At 41.6% G+C, this 17,829-nt stretch overlaps 1 protein-coding gene across 1 annotated transcript in view; it reads left to right on the forward strand.

Moving 5' to 3' along the window:
- The window catches only part of LOC126355256 (uncharacterized), a 121,436-nt gene extending 106,311 nt beyond the window's left edge, over nt 1-15,125 (forward strand). Inside the window, exon 32 of the mRNA XM_050005544.1 lies at nt 14,671-15,125. Coding sequence (XP_049861501.1) covers nt 14,671-14,903 — 233 coding nt within the window. The 3' untranslated portion in view covers nt 14,904-15,125. The remainder of the gene's footprint in view (nt 1-14,670) is intronic.
- Nucleotides 15,126-17,829: the final 2,704 nt, after the last annotated feature.

Below are 17,829 nucleotides of genomic sequence, written 5' to 3' on the forward strand. Positions count from 1 at the left end.
GCGGATTTCTTATAAGAATCCTAATACAAATTTTCAGAAGGATTCTATGTTATTAATGGAATCAGCAAGCAATCAATGGTGTTGTGCTGTTGTCATAAATATGTGTTACGCATAGGAAAAAAAGTGCTGTTTACTGAGAGACAAATTTTTCTTAAAGTGACAGTGTTTAGTGTTAGGTGCTGCGATCGACTTTGATTCGGTAATGAATAATCGATTACGAAATTATGTCACACTCCTAATTAACATAGTTTTCTGATTTTAAAATCCAGGTTTCTTCTTTTGGTGTTTCCTTTAGCTCAGTGGTCGCTCAAGGGGAGAATTAATTTCAATAGTAGTTGCTTAGCTTGTGACTTATTCTCTCAATTTTACCTTTTAAGCGATTCAATTCACTATTGTTTCAATTAGACTAAAGTTATTAGTAAGTGCTTACAAATTTTAGGTTTTTTTAGACTTCTAAATACAATGGTAAAATGAAAATTTCTTTCCAACAAAATTTATGATTTACTGTAAATATCGCTTACTCTTGTGGTACAGTACTTCGATTTCAAATCAGGAATATAGTTTCCCACAGCCTTGGCGCCGATGATACACTACAAAAGAATAATTAAAAAAAATATTCCAGTAGGCTTCCTTTGTGGTATAGCACAAGAATTCTATATAATCCACTCCAGTGCGATATGGATACTCTGTTTCCATCTCGGAGATACAAAACTCTTCTCTAGAGATTCATTAACTAAAGTTGACCTGGAGGTGGTGGGCGATTTCTGCTCGGGATTTGGCGGCAGCGAAAGGTCAGCAAGAACGCCCATACGATAGTTTGTAAAGTGTGAGGGGCGGTGGGGGGGGGGGGGGGGGGGGTTGGTATTGGTGGCCAAACCGAGTGGGGTTGAGGCGGGGTATGAGGTATTTTTAATATTTTGGAAGTCGAAAGGCGACTTGTAAGTAGCCATAACATAGTTCCAGCTCCCACCCTGCTAGAAACCTGCACAATAATGACTTTTAAATCATTTTTTGAAAGACGAATACCTGATTTCGCTACATTTTTTCCTCTCCCAGAAAGCTATGAGGGTGAGGGGGTTCGAGGGGGGGGGGGGGGTGCCCCGGGTATGGGGTCCTTTGGGTCGTGGCTAGGATGCAACTCTTAAAACAGTACCAACAAGACGCTCACTTTACCGCAACTCATGAAGCTACACTCAGATTCAGCGACGTGGCTGCCATGCCATTCCCGTGTGCTGGTGTCGACCGGCATGGTTTGACGTGTGCATCCCAGAGCGCTGACGGTCGCAGTCGGTCAGTGGTGTGCCTTCCAGTTAGTCTGCGGTCACAGTGGCATCAGTATCGGTCGATTCCGCCAACTTCCGACAGCGGCCGATGGAGACCGACGTTTTGAAATCAGTAGGCCCCAAAGGACTGATTTCGGAAGACAATCGGTGAAATTCACATGAAGTTTTTTCGGTCATAATGGCCGACACGAAACAAACAAGCACTGTGAGAAACTGATGAGTGTAGTCAAAGGAGGAGTTTGTGGTACCATGAGGATGAAAATATCACAATCTGGATACACGAGGTGTGCCAAAAAGTAACGGTAATATTTTAATATCGCATGTTTTATACATACGATTTTAATTTTTTTTATCTTGTTTGTACAATCATTCCTGATGCATGTTTGCATTTACGGCTGTTTTGAATATGTAGCGTATTATTTACAATCGAAAAGGTCATACGTGTTTTCGAGTGCTCGGCGAATTTTCACTTTCGAAAAAGATAGATCAAAGAGTATGCATTATATTTTGTTCGAAAAAAATGGAATAAAATGCAGCATTGCATTGATTGTGTCCTTTAGTGAATCTATTATGAGTAAGACAAGAGTTTACGACTAGTATAAACGTTTAAAAAAGGCTCAAGAAAATGTTGACGAGGATGACCACCCTGGAACCCCTAGTACATCACTTACTGAGGACAGTGTGAAAGAAGGAAAGAAACTGGTTCTGGAACATCGCCGGATCACCATCAGAAAGGTTGCCGATTCTTTTCTGGGGAAGTATTGGGCATGAAACATGTAGCAGCAAAGTCTTTTCCGAAATTGTTGAACTTCACCCAAAGTCGATGTCGAGTATGAAATTGCTCACAAATTACTGAATGAGGCCGATAAAGAAAGTTATAGGAGGTGACGAAACACAAGTACACGGGTAAGACGTCGAAAATAAGGCCCAATCGCCCAATGAAAACTGCCTGAGGAGCCAAGACCATAAAAAGATCAAGTTCGAGCAAATATAAGGTTTCTTCTTACTACAATGAAATTTTCTCTCTACAGCGGAGTGTGCGCCGATATGAAACTTCCTGGCAGTTCTTCTTACTGTTTTCCTCGATTACTGTGGGATGGTGCATCATGAGTTGCGAAGTTATGCACCGTCAGCGCCGAGCAATCCCAAGAATACGACCAGAATTGTGGCAAAACTCCTCGTGCTTGTTCGTGATTGTTTGGCAAAAAACTAAACCATTATATTGCCTCAGCCACTTCTTCCATTCCTGAGGCTGAAGAGTACCATGAAAGGACGACGTTTTTACATCATTGATGATATAAAAACAGAATAGCTGGAGAAGATGACCTACATAACGAAAAGTGAGTTCGGAATCTATAGACTAAAATCCCATCTTTATTGGGAACCACAAGTAAGCGAAATCTCTATCAAGGTGTAGATTATAACCTCGAAAAATAGTATGTTCAAGTGACAAGGATGGCACATCTTATGCTTAAAGTTATTGTAGTGGATCGTTTGAGGTTGTGGTCTACAAATTATTATTAATGCTCACTGGTGTTTTTATGCCAGAAGGATGGCGTTTCTGTTACATGAAGTGGTTTGCAAGTATGGTGTACGTAGGTGTACCCACTTTTCATTGCTTTAGGTATTCAGAGTATCTTGTTCTAAACTTTAGGTTCGTCTTTCACACGTGTGTTCAATGACAGTCACTGAATGTTACTTAATGTATGTATGCACAACTTCAAATAAATTCAGTAAAACAGATTTCGAACACATGTAGAGATGTGATTCGATCTCCATTAAAAATCCGATACATTAAAGATGCAGTTATGGCTAAGTAAAACTGGAAGTGACGATTTGATATTGGACATCTGACAATTACATATTTCCCATAATTAGGCCTGTATCACTTTCTGAAAAGTAAAGTTTCAAAGTTTTTGTGATATATGTTGGATGCTATTAACGATGCCCTAAAAAATAAGTTAAAAGCGAATACTTTCACTCTTGCTTCCAAATACTACGAAATTTCTAATTTATTCTATACTGAATTGTGGTACTATGCTTCGTGCAAATGCTGTAAAAGCTGCACTCAATCTGAAATAATAATGCTGCCAGAAATCTTGTTAATTCCTTTCTGAAATCCATTGGGAAGTGTTTAAAGAGAAATAAAGTTTCCAGTAGTAGAACCTGATTATCCGAATATATTACCTGTATTTCATTAACTTTCAAAATTTGTAGAATAATGTGAGTTGCAAAAAATCTGACTTACATTAATAAAACACCTACTTTCACCGTGTAAATTAACCATAATGTACTCATAACTTCATTGGAAAACTTTTATGCTCGTCCTGCCATTACAGCATAATAATCCATGCCCTGAATAACGTGTTTTGGAGGTCTGTATAACTGAAACTACATATTTTCGTGATACACACTTATAAATAAGTAAACCATCAGTTAAAGCGTGTTGGTTTCAAAGGTGGCGTCGCCTTCTGACGCTAATCGGCGGAGAGAGAAGGAAAGTGGTGTCACAAAGTTAAAGCGTTTTTAACTTTTGAGGCATGGTTTTTTTTTTCATAAGATATTCCTAAAACTTGTCTCATAATTCCAGTAACTGAAGGCCGTGTGTGCAGTACTCGCCGCGTTCTTTTCTAGACAGACTGAAACATTCCCCCCCCTCCCCCAGTATCTAGATGAGAGCCAGATGAGGCCTTACTGAAAGAGGCCGAATTAATTTAATGGTTTACAAATGGAGCAGTTTAGAACAATAGTCGCGACATAGACGGAACCTTCATTGAGGGTGGGTAATTTTACTAAAGAGTGGATTGGTGCATCATACAAACCACTCCACCCTCTTGATTTTTATTTGCAGATATGATTGGTATTAGGCCATTGAGTAGGTTGGCAGACTTCATTGCTCGGAAACGAGAAGCGGTCAGACCCGCGCAGTTTTAATTGCAAATTACTGCGTACGACCGAGAACTGATCTAAATAAATATCTCAGGGGGATTCTGGCCCTTACTTGAAAAATTATTAACGAAAGGACACTAATTGTATCCGATCGTTCGTGTCCGGATAATCAACCGCCAACCTCGCCTGTTTTTGCCTGTAGCATGTGAAGAAAACAGCATAAATGATTAAAACACAAGTTAATGGCTTGAATTAATAACGGAGCCGCCGCAACAGATAGATTTAATCAAATCTTTATAGCACAAATGTTGTTACAACTATGACACTTAGATCCTGTCAGCTCAAGCTCCACACGAGAAAAGTTGACCTTAACAGAAGAAGATATAAGAACAGCGTTCTTTCACATATTTTCAGTGGCTTTGCATTCGCCAGTTTTACAACTTCTGGAAATTTCGGCATGTTAAATGCAATCTTTGAATATACAGTGTTACAAAAAGGTACGGCCAAACTTTCAGGAAACATTCCTCACACACAAAGAAAGAAAATATGTTATGTGGACATGTGTCCGGAACGCTTACTTTCCATGTTAGAGCTCATTTTATTACTTCAAATCACATTAATCATGGAATGGAAACACACAGCAACAGAACGTACCAGCGTGACTTCAAACACTTTGTTACAGGAAATGTTCAAAATGTCTTCCGTTAGCGAGGATACATGGATCCACTCTCCGTCGCATGCAATCCCTGATGCGCTGATGCAGCCCTGGAAAATGGCGTATTGTATCACAGCCGTCCACAATACGAGCACGAGGAGTCTCTACATTTGGTACAGGGGTTGCGTAGACAAGAGATTTCAAATGTCACCGAATCTGTTGTTGAGAAGCGTACGAACACTTCGACTGAATTGTGCAGGAGCTCCATCGTGCATGAACCACATGTTATGTCGTACTTGTAAAGGCACATGTTCCAGCAGCACAGGTAGAGTATCCCGTATGAAATCATGACAAACGTACTGCGTCACGGCTGTTGCCCCGTGCTAATCCAGACATCAAATGGGCATCTGACAACTCCGCATTTGTAAACATTGCACTGACTGGAAAACCACGTTCGCGATGAACACTAACCTGTTGATGCTACGTATTGATGTGCCTGATGCTAGTACTGTATAGCAATGAGTCGCATGTCAACACAAGCACCGAAGTCAACATTACCTTTCTTCAATTGGGCCAACTGGCGGTGAATCGAGGAAGTACAGTACATGCTGACGAAACTAAAATGAGCTCTGACATAGAAATTAAGCGTTTTAGGACACATGTCCACATAACATCTTTTCTTTATTTGTGTGTGAGGAATGTTTCCTGAAAGTTTGGCCGTACCTTTTTGTAACACCCTGTATATCGAAACCGTAGCTTCTTTGTCATGAAAACATAGTTTTCTCGTGTTTTGCACGTCGTTACATTACCAGTTATGAGAATACAAATTTGGTAAAAAAGAATTATGAAACCTTTTAAGACGCATCTCATTTACTTGTATTAGTCGTCTATTTAACAGCAAATGTACAAACTGCAGCGCTCATCTCCAAGCACAGAGGCGTCAGGGTACCCATACCACAAATGCAGGCTCAAATTTAGGCTACTTCGAAGATAGATTCTAAATTAACCTAACAAAACCTTCTCGACCCCTGCAAAAACTGACGAATGGAGTCGGACGCACCGCGACGAAGCTGTCAATCGATGTAATCCCGCGACCTCTGGCGAGACGTTTGACGAACACTTGGGGACACTGGGGGACAGTCTTAAACCTGCCTCTTCCGGAGTAAGTGTCGCTGCAAGCTTACTTGCCGGCTCCTGTGGCGGCTGCCTTGCGGTCTTTCTCTTCTGCTAGCCGCCTGCCCTCCAGGGAGATGTGCACGTTTCCCACGATACCTCCGGTGCTATTTTCCTTGTGAGGCCTGGTAAGGTACGATGAATGCCACCAGCGTTGAACAATCGAGAGTCCTGTTTGGCGTCTGCCGACACAGGCTACAAGGCGGGAACTCCCAGACGTCAGTTAATCCTCGAGACCAACGAGAACATCACGCGCCCGCCAGCCGGTCTGAGATCTTTCTCAAACGATTGTAATGAAACAATTCGATAAGATAAAATTAATTCTCACGCTTCTTACACTGACGAGCGATAATATTCTGACCACCTGCTTAACAGCTTGGCTGTTCGACTTTGGAACAAAATGCATCACTGATTCTTCCTATCAAGGATCAGACAGTTTGTTCGTAGGTTTGTGGAGGTATGAGTTTATAGAGCAGGGAATTGTCACATAGAAAAGTGTCTATAGTTTGCTTAAATACTCACATCACTCTTCACCGAGTAGTGTACCAGCCTTGTGAGAGCTTCAGGAGGGAACTTCTCTGTAGCAACTATAGGACGGAATTGCGATCATCCTGCATAAGTTGGTCGATGGGAAAGACCGTTTCTTCAGCAATATTCTACCATTGTGTCAGTAAGCTTGTTGAAGAAGATCAACAGTTCTGTTTCGGGGCTCAACTACAAAAATTTGGTAGATAGAACACTGTTCTCACTAATCAAAACGGGTGTTAACAGAGTACCTCTATCTACACAATTAGTCACTTATTTAAAATATAATATAGACATCAGAAATTACTTCACAATTGTACAATTTACGGTTTTGCTGATATTACGGTAACGTTTCTCAATAACAGCGTTTCATATTTCTGAAATTGAGTGGACAGCGTCCGAGTTATGAAGCACTGCCGCTATTTCTCGGTGATTTTTTGGAAACATGGCGGTACAGCACTGCAGAAATCACAGGCAGCCGGCGGAATAGGATGTTGGTATGCCGCTTGCAGCAATGGGTCTGTTTATGCATCGCAAGAAAGACCAGGCCGACACCGAGTCCTGCCAGCGCTGCGGTAGGCAAGGATTTAACAGAACTAGCAGCGGAAATGTCAGGAACAAGACTAAAAGCGTTGGCTCTCCATAAGAAATGGTCAATATCATTATACGTAGAAGGCAGAGTCTCGATTGAGTGACCGATTGAATCAATGACGCACCATTGCCCAGCCCAAACCACCAAGGAAAGAAACGTGAAATTTAATTTTTTTGAATGCCATCCATAAGGAGGTTAGATAGGAGATGAAAGGTTTTTTGAAAATATATCGCTATTAAGATAATTTTTAAGATAAATCTAGGAAAATTGGTGTTTGGATTATGTCATAAATAAAAAAAGTCCGTGTTTCAGCATTTTTGGAAATTCAACACTATGGGGGTAAGATAGTGGCTGAAATTATTTTGAAAATAAATCATTATTAAAGAGCAACTAAAGCATTTTTTAAACTACGTATATGAAAATTTTTCTCGGTTAAAAATAACAAAAAATATCTCTTTCAGTGTTTTTGGAAATTCAACCTCGTAAGGGAGAAATAACTGATTATCGTGTGCTCCGTGTTTACTTCCCAAGCCGAACTATTAACTGAGTTGCCACTGTAGCGGGAGCAGTGTTAATGCAGATAATTGAGGTAGTGAACAACAAGGAGAAAGGACGCCTCAAGATAACTTTCAGCAGCGCTAAGCTTTTGACCCCAAAGACCGATTGGATGTTTGAACAACGAGCCAGAATCTGAGTGAGAACGTAGTAGGTAAGTTACGACAAAGAAGATCGTGACAGGCAAGTTACAAATGCTGGAAAAACTCCGGTATGTTGCAAAGATAAACTATGAATCCAAGAACGCCAGGTCACAAAGACTACGTTGTGTGCACCGGAAACGGCGGCCTTCGGTAAGAGACGGTGAGGAGGAGGAAGCAAATATTTAGGGAGACATCAGGCACGATAAAACAAGGTGAAGTCTGGAGCAAGTTAGGAATTTTATAAGAGTATAGTACCAGTGTCAAATATGACACGGAGAAAAGAGTGAGATTTGTCTGGCACACCACGAGGGTGGACGACAACATATTGACAAAGAAAGTATGGAACACAACTTGCTTAACAGAAAACAACGGGCCTAAGGAAGTCAGGGATGATTTGAAAACAACTGGAATAAGGCAAAAAATTGAGTACTCAGCAGTGCAGGGTAGGACCAGTTATGTGGATATGTTGGAAGGTCATGACTAATTCCAGGATCTAAATTGAGATGACGGAAGTAGAGAGAACCACACCGAGCGATTGAATGAAAATATATTGGGAAGACGAAAGACATTTTGAACAACTCTCTAGTGGTTGTAAAGGGTCGAAACGAAACAAATAAATAATCAAGAAGAAACTTTAAAAAAATGGCTCTAAGCACTATGGGACTTAACATCTGAGGTCATCAGTCCCCTAGACTTAGAACTACTTAAACCTAACTAACCTAAGGACATCACACACATCCATGCCCGAGGCAGGATTCGAAACTGCGACCGTAGCAGCAGCGCGGTTCCAGACTGAAGATCCTAGAACCGCTCGACCACAGCGGCCGAATGAAGAAAATTTGCTCAGTTTCTTTTTACTGCAGTAGTCACTAATGCAGTCAATTCCTTTTGATGTACAGGGAAATACCGAAGGTAAGGTTACGTAAGTCCATGGTATTCCATGTCCCACAACCTTTAAGCTATAAACTCATACCGGCAAAAAAAAAACTACTCAACAAGTTAATGCCTTCAGATACTTGAGCTGTGCATACGATATCTTGGCGAAGTTGATATTGAAAAACAGACTGAAAGATTCAAAACGATATGTGGCACCATTAAAACAACGCCCTATGGAAACACACGTAAGGGCCCAATGATAAAATTTTATAAAGTTATGGCAGTTCCCTGCGAAATACATGGATGTGTAAATTAAACTATGAATTGCAGATCACATAATAAATTCCAAACAGCTGAGATGAGATTTTTGAGGACAGTTGAGGGAGTAACAAGAAGAGAGAGATAATAAAATGACAGTATGCGGAAGAACGTAGGCGCTTACAACATCAATGAAAAGATTATGGAATACAGAAAAGAGTGATTAGAACATACAGAAAGAATGGGCGATGAACATATTACGAAACAGCTGCTACAGAATATCCCTAAAGAAAAAGGGAATATTGGTGAACGGTTAAAAAAATCGCAATGCATCCTTGACGCAGAAGAAAACCAATGGTAAGATTCGCGAGCGACATAACCTTTCCGGTCTGGTGTAAAGAAGACTTGTTGAAAGGAATGGATAGTATACTTGGCACACAATACACCATAAAGATAACAGAAGGGGAATGAATGTGATGAAAAAAAGAGCAAAGAGCATACCGATTTACTTAACATCAAAATTGAGAATGGAACAATAATGGAGGGAGTGAAAGAACTGACAGGTTTAGGAAGCAGGATTACAAGGGATGATCGGCGAAGAAAATGTTCTTCAGTTAAAAAAAAAACTCTGCTGATGTCAAGTGAAGAAATACCTGGGTGTATATTTGGATCAGTGCATTGTATGGAAATTAAATGGAGATTAAGACTCTGGAAGCTTTTGAGATGCAAGGCTATCGAAGAACCTTGAACATTAAGTCGGCAGATAAGCTACAGTATGGAATGAGGAAGCAACGAACAGAATAGATCGTGAAATATAGTATGGAAGATCCTTACTAGTAAAAGGGATAGGTTAGTGGTCTACTTGGGTCGGCGTCTGGGAATAATTAATTTGGCTCTGAAGGTGCACTGGAAGGGAAAAACAGTAGAGGCGGCCAAAGGCCAGAATATGCAATACATCTTGCAGACGATGTTTGGTGTAACAGTTATGTAAAGACGGAATGATTAGATCACGACAGAAAAAGTTGCAGGACAGAATACAACCATCTGAAAGGCTGTTGACTTACAACAGTTTGGTAGATTGTCCAATATGAAATAGTAAACGTTGGAACCTAAAAACTCGTTCAGTACGACGTCAGATAAAGCACACTGCACTACGCTTTACGAGAAATCACTTTTCTCGGAGCTGACAATAGGCTACAACTGATGGATTACCTCTAGCTCCATAGCAGATCACTCTCTATAAATAATAAAAAGGGCGTCATACTCCTGTGGAGGAGCCTAGAAGCGCAGCGAACTGCTTAAGAGACCTTGCGAATTACTCTGTGATGTAGATAACGGCTTACGATAGAGATGCAGACCAAAAAATAACGTCAAAACGTAATATCAGGTGAGACGAAATGTAGTGACAAGCACGACTGGCGAGAGAAAATTGCACATGCTCAAGTAATAGCAGTGACAATCTTTCAGTCTCTAAGTAGTCACGCTAATGTGCCTTACCAAGTCTTGTAGATAGTACATACCACTCTAGGAATGAGGGTGCCCCATTTATTCATCCATGTGTCCTACTGAGTATGTGTACTGTGCATATTACTCTCAGTTTGTGGGCCCTGCTTCATCAACTGACATGCCTTAGTGATTTTTACAGAATGTACTGCCGCTCTCGGCACAGATGTCATCAGTTTCTCCATCTCGTTTGTCCTGCTGAGGTTTATAGACGGTATGTACTACTGTCACTATGGGCTCCCCCCTTGCATCATCTCATACGTATTTTTGAGCTTATACTGTGAGCTATGGATACCGCTCTCGGCATGGGGTACACTATTGGTGAGTCTTAATGAGGTTTTTAGTTTTTACATATCAGCCTTAGTTTGTGCTGCCATTCACCCCTCTCCCCACCCCTCTTTCTATTATTTGGTGTATCTTAATGACGTTTGTAGACTGTGCATACAACTCTCAGAATGGAGGTTCCCCATTGCTCCATCTAGTGTGCCTTAATGAGGTTTATGTTCTATACATTCCACTAACAGTATGTCATTCTACTTCATTACCTGGTGCACCCTTATGGGCCACTGGCTGTACTTACCACTTTTGTGGTGTGCCTGAGAGATATTTACAGATTGTTCATGCCACTGTCAGTGTGGGGCTCCCATTTTACTAACTGCCACGCCTTACACAGATTCATAGGCCACCCGTGGCAGAGGTCCTCTACTGCTCCATCTGGTGTGACTTAGTGAGCTTACCCTCAACATACTACTTTCATTATGTTTGAGGATCCTCACAGCTCTCTCTCTAATGTGCCTTACTGACCATATACACTGTACTTACCAATGTTTACATGCCGTGATTCACTGGGCTTTTTCATAGAGTACAAATATCTCTGGAGTGAGCATTCAGAAGGGCAGAATTGATTTTGTGTTGTCAAAATACGTTGCCACAATGATCACGTGATCTCGGGACGCCGTAGTTTTGTCCGACATCTGTCCTATAAATTTTGAATGTTGTCATATCGCTAGTGAAGACAGATTCCCTTCGTAAGTGCTATGGAATTAGTATAGTCGTTTTGCAGGCACTATAGCAGTTTACGTCTGATATTTGAAATAAATTGGGCTCTTAGCTTTGAAGAGAAAAATCAACGAGCATGACGTCACAGAAGCTTCACGTCAGCCTGTATTTACAATTTCTTTCATGTCACATCTCGTAAAGTCGCTTAACACAGTACTGAACGGCGAAATTGGGGTTTTGAGTCACCATCCCTAATATGCATAAAATGTTAGAGTATGTATCAGAACTGAGGAGCTAACAACGACAAAATTTATCAATGGCCGAAGCAAACCTATGTTCTTGATCAATTATGTTTGGTAAATTACTGAGAAGTGAGACAACGTTTCAAAACATCGACAGTTATTTGCTAGCGAAAATATGTACATTCATACACGTCAAAGAAAGCTTCAAACGAATTAATGAAGCCTGTTAAACTTATCCATTACGTTTTTCTTACGTAATTAATAACGTCATAAACAACTGTCTTTTACTCCTTCATTAAAGCTGACTTTTTTGCTTAAAATGTCATATGGTGGAATTTGCTTCGACTACTTATGTTCTTATACATATACATTGCCGTTGTGTTATCGTAAAACCTAAATAACTTTTCGCCTTCAGATATACAACCTCGGTTGTGTAAGGAAGTGGAAAAAATATCGCAGTCGTCATGTAACATCTCCAATTTGTCACTAAAACAAAGCGCTATTATAAAATAAACATTTATGAAGATACAACAGTACAAAATACACTATTATAAGGAGAATGAGCGCTGCGGAAATAGGTTAACTTAAGATGTTAACAGACTGGTACCGTTAAAATTTTCTACCCTAGAAACCTTAACGTACCGTGAAATGACGTGACATTCCGTTGACGACCTGTGCGAATGCCTCCAATCGAAAGGTATTGTAGAATGTTTTGGTGTCATGTGACGAGACGTGACGTTACCTGATGGCGGACATGAATTGGCGCTAAACAATCGACGTCATCCCTAGATCACGTGACAATTCCAGTTTAATGCGCAGGGCGCAATGCTCACTCCAGTGATATTTCTACTCTATGGGCTTTTTATATAGTACATACCACTCGTGCCATAAGGGTACCCCAATTCTCCATTGTTTGTTTGTCACGACAAGGAGACTGCACGACCGTGGGGTCAGGGATTTGTCCGAAATTGTGTGTGGTGAAAGAGGACCCCTAACACCTCACGTGGTGAAAATATTAGGACGCACTACCCGGAAAATCCCGGGAAAAATCGATCCAAAGTTTCTTAGGTGCCTTATGAGTATAAAATGTTAGTCCATTGCCGAGCCACCGTCTGACGTAGATGTTTAGGCCTCGGAGTCTTACGCCAGAGGTCTCGGGTTCGATTCCTCCTCTGGCACTTTTTTTCATCTCTTTCATTTTATTTTGTTATTCCACCAATAATTCAGAAAGTTTTGCATACCTACATTATCTTTGACAAATTAGTTACATTATTGAATAAAAATTATTTTCTTTTTGTCCAACAACACAATTCATGGCGGTGGATTTTCCATTTTTAATTGTAAATTATATGAGCAGAAACATTGGGATTTTAATCAGATTAACAAAGTCGATTGGGATCCATTCAGTTTTTATACATATAATAATTAAAAAAAGAACCGCAGTGGTAATTATCGAGGCGGATATTTTTCAATCACAGGGTGTTTGCAATAAATCTGTACAAAAACATGCCCCAATAACATTTACGAAAATGTTTTGAGTTTCTGATAATTTTGAGGCAAACCAGGCATATTGAATCATGTCTCGGAATATTAGTGACAATAATTGACGGTGAATTATAGAATAAATTTTTATACAGTCTTCCCGGGAATTAATTTCACGATTCTTCTGTAACAATGCGCTGTAATTTTGCAAGCAACAGAAGAAAAAAAGTGCTCATGAGGAATCGAACCCCAGACCCCTGGTGTAAGGGTCCGAGGGCTAACCATGAAGGCCAGACGACGGGTCGGAAATGCATTAACATTTTATACTCTTAAGGCACCTGAGAAACTTTGGATCGATTTTTCCCGGTATTTTCCAAGTAGTGCGTCCTAATATGTTAACCACTTGAGGTGATAGGGGTCCTTTCACCACACAAAATTTCGGACAAATCCCCGACCCCACGGTCGTGCAGTCTCCTTGTGAGATATACAGGGTGTTACAAAAAAGTACGGCCAAACTTTCAGGAAACATTCCTCACACACAAATAAAGAAAATATGTTATGTAGACATGGGTCTGGAAACGCTTAATTTCCATGTTAGAGCTCATTTTAGTTTCGTCAGCATGTTCTTCCACCCACGCTCAATGGAGCACGTTATCATGATTTCATACGGGATACTCTACCTGTGCTGCTAGAACATGTGTCTCTACAAGTACGACACAACATGTGGTTCATGCACGATGGAGCTCCTGCGCATTTCAGTCGAAGTGTTCGTACGCTTCTCAACAACAGATTCGGTGACCGATGGATTGGTAGAGGCGGACCAATTCCATGGCCTCCACGCTCTCCTGACCTCAACCCTCTTGACTTTCATTTATGGGGGCATTTGAAAGCTCTTTTCTACGCAACCCCGGTACCAAATGTAGAGACTGTTCGTGCTCGTATTGTGGACGGCTGTGATACAATACGCCATTTTCCAGGGCTGCATCAGCGCATCAGGGATTCCATGCGACGAAGGGTGGATGCATGTATCCTCGCTAACGGAAGACATTTTGAACATTTCCTGTAACAAAGTGTTTGAATTCACACTGGTACGTTCTGTTGCTGTGTGTTTCCATTCCATGATTAATGTGATTTGAAGTAATAAAATGAGCTCTAACATGGAAAGTAAGCGTTTCCGGACACATGTGCACATAACATATTTTCTTTCTTTGTGTGTGAGGAATGTTTCCTGAAAGTTTGGCCGTACCTTTTTGTAACACCCTGTATAGTACATACCACTCGCGCCATATGGGTACCCCAATTCTCCGTTGTGTGTTTGTCACTGAGATTTATTGACAGTACACACCATTCTCAGCACGGTTGGCATGGGGTAAGTACGCTTCTCTGTCCATAGGTAGTATAACTAAGTCATGACTCTACCACTGTCATTTATATACATCAGATGAGCTACAGTTTTAAACTGATTGTAATGGCACTGCCCTGTTCGCTTTTGCAGAGACCTCGTGGGTGCTCTCACGGGCAAGCGTGATGTCCGAGGAGCTGGTGCAGCAGGTGAACGCCAAGCTGGAGGAACTGGGCCTGCCTCGCAGCAGGTACACAGACACGCCTCAGGACCCTGCAGGATGCAAAGTCAACAATGGCAGCAACGACGACGGTGGCGCCGCTGCGATGGGGCCTGCGATCGCACTCCTGCTGGCCACCGCCATCGCCCTGCTCTTCTCCCTGTGATCAACACTGCTGGCGGACTGCCGCTCGCCAACACACTGTGCTCCCGGCGCAGAACTAGCCAACTTCTCGTTTATTAGAACGTTCCACACACCATGGATCAATGGTGGTTGGCAACGTTATCCTCATTTACTATTTATTTGAGATACAATGAAGATATTCCTTTAATTAACTTGTACAGATTTTTTGTATATATAAATTTTGAATAATATTTGTAAAGCTTTATTGGACCTGTTGCGCTCGTAAGTACGCAGACCAGTTCCACGTTACTCTTCACACTGTTTCTGTGTATGCTGAGTAAGTCTTTTCAAAGGTTCAAATGGCTCTGAGCACTATGGGACGTAACTTCTGAGGTCATCAGTCCCCTAGAACTTAGAACCACTTAAACCTAACTAACCTAAGGACATCACACACACCCATGCCCGAGGCAGGATTCGAACCTGCGGCCGTAGCGGTCGCGCGGTTCCAGGTTGTAGCGCCTAGAACCGCTCGGCTACCCCGGCCAGCGTAAGTCTTTCCGTATCTGTTATAATTACGGCACGTTGCAACTGTGTGACCTGCTTCCTGTACTCTGGTCTTGATTTCTTTCTACTACTACTTTATATTTCGGATGTGTCCTCTCAGATTGTCCCTATATTTAATCATGTTCTGCCATTAAAGTCTTATCTCCCCAATTCGATCCAGTTCATAAGCATAAATTACTCAGTCTACACATCTAATCTTCAACGTTCCTCTGTAATATCACATCTCGAGCGTTTCTTTTCAGCTGTACTCTGCGCCGTTTTTGGCTCATGTTTCATTTCCTTATGTTCAAATGTGTGTGAAATCTTATGGGACTAGCCGGCCGGGGTGGCCGAGTGGTTCTAGGCGCTACAGCCTGGAGCCACGGGACCGCTACGGTCGCAGGTGCGAATCATGCCTCGGGCATGGATATGTGTGATGTCCTTAAGTTAGTTAGGTTTAAGTAGTTCTAATTTCTCGGGGACTGATGACCTCAAAAGTTAAGTCCCATAGTGCTCAGAGCCATTTGAACCATCCTATGGGACTTAACTGCTAAGCTCATCAGTTACTAAGCTTACACGCTACTTAACCTAAATTATCCGAAGGCCAAACACACACACCCATGCCCGAGGGAGGACTCGAACCTCCGACGGGACCAGCTTCACATTCCACGACTGCAGCGCCTAAGACCGCTCGGCTAATCCTCATTTCCTTATAAGGTTACATACACTACATATGGGAACTTCCAGAAAGAGTAACCATCACTTATACGTATTCAGGGAGGAGAAAAACAGCCGTGTAATACGGTCAGATCGTGTTCAGGAACTCGCCATCGTGGAGCTATGGCCATGAAACTGCAGTCAATCAGGGACGAGTGTGTGAAAGTCAGTCCGCTCATCGATCGCGTTTGGATGCGTGTAGCAGTGCAGCTGTGTCCGTGTTCGAGAAAGTACACCAATAAACTCTTCGACGATCTCAACTTTGCAGTGATGTTGGTGCCAGGCATTTCGAGCATATAACATGGAAAATGTGATTCGACAAAAGAAAGTGTCTGAAATTTAATTTCTGTTTTACTTTTGCTCTTGTCTGAGTCGACTATGACATACTATACGTGTTACAATAATGTTTTTTCATGCGTTCTGCGTATTAGCATACATTGAAACTTATGTTTAGGATCTCACAGAGGTTCGGATTCCCAGCTCAGCTCAAGTACCCATATGAAGGAAAGATGAGAGTTACTTAGACCTCATACCTGCAGATTTCGCTATTCTCTGAAGCCTCAACACACGCCACTGATAGTAGAGTGACTGATCTTGGATCTGTTTCCTTTTTTCGATTCGGATCGCTCCCTGGACTGTTTGCGCACACTTACGTCGACTTTCGCTACAAGCTGGATTTTGCTTCTGGCGAGCCCTTCACTTTTTGAACTACGACATCATCGATAACAGGAACATCCTGTTTGTTCCACCAGTCTCCGTGACATCGTTAGACCGAATGAACATAAACTGTGTTCTATCTGCACCACACAAGGTAGAAAATGTGGCCTTTAGATTTTACTATTAATAACGTTGCACCTTTCTGTACCACATTTTGACTATATTACTACAGTTTTCTTCATGCAGTACAGCTTAACATCTTGCCAAATCAATGGCATTAAGGTACTTTTAGCATTGCTTGTTCAACAGTCAGCTCTTACCCAGTAAACATACAATTCTCGTCTAATGTAAGAAGCCTAGTCCTGACTCTTGAGCTGAACCATTATCTTCAGATAAAATGTTTAGTAACTGCGTTGTTTAGCGTAACAGTTACACACTGGGATCGGTTATTTTAAATGCACGTTCTCCTTCACATTCGTCTCTCATAGGCTTTTCACAACGGTGCATTCCCGACCTATGATTACCTGAAAAATTTTACTAGGTTTGTCATCCCACACCCTGTTCTGACCTCATTCTAAAGTTCCTTGCTCCATCTTGTACACGATGTTGACATATTTCCCTTTTTCGGAAAAACTGGACTTGTGATTCTTGATGCATTCCTGACAGTATGAGTATTCCATGAAGTTTAGGGATTGAAGCCGGATGTCGCCGACAATCATTCACCCGTCTTTATTTGAAAGATTTCACTTAAGACAGACAAGCTTCGGTCTACAAATCAGCACGGATGTAGAAAGCATTGCTGGTGCGAAACTCGGGTTGCCCTTTTTTCAAACTATATCCTGCAAACCACAGTGAAGAACAACAGGCAGAGTCCATACTCCTAGATTTCCAGAAAGCGTTTGACATAGTATCCCACTACAGACAGTGAAGGTCTGAGAACACGTATTAGGTTCCCAGATATATGAATGGCTCAAAGAGTTCTTAGGGAAGACCACCCAGTACGTTGTCCTCAACAATGAGTGTACATCGGAGATAAAGGTAGCTTCAAGTGT

This window comes from Schistocerca gregaria, chromosome 1 (assembly GCF_023897955.1).
Source record: "Schistocerca gregaria isolate iqSchGreg1 chromosome 1, iqSchGreg1.2, whole genome shotgun sequence".
Classification (NCBI taxonomy): domain Eukaryota; kingdom Metazoa; phylum Arthropoda; class Insecta; order Orthoptera; family Acrididae; genus Schistocerca; species Schistocerca gregaria.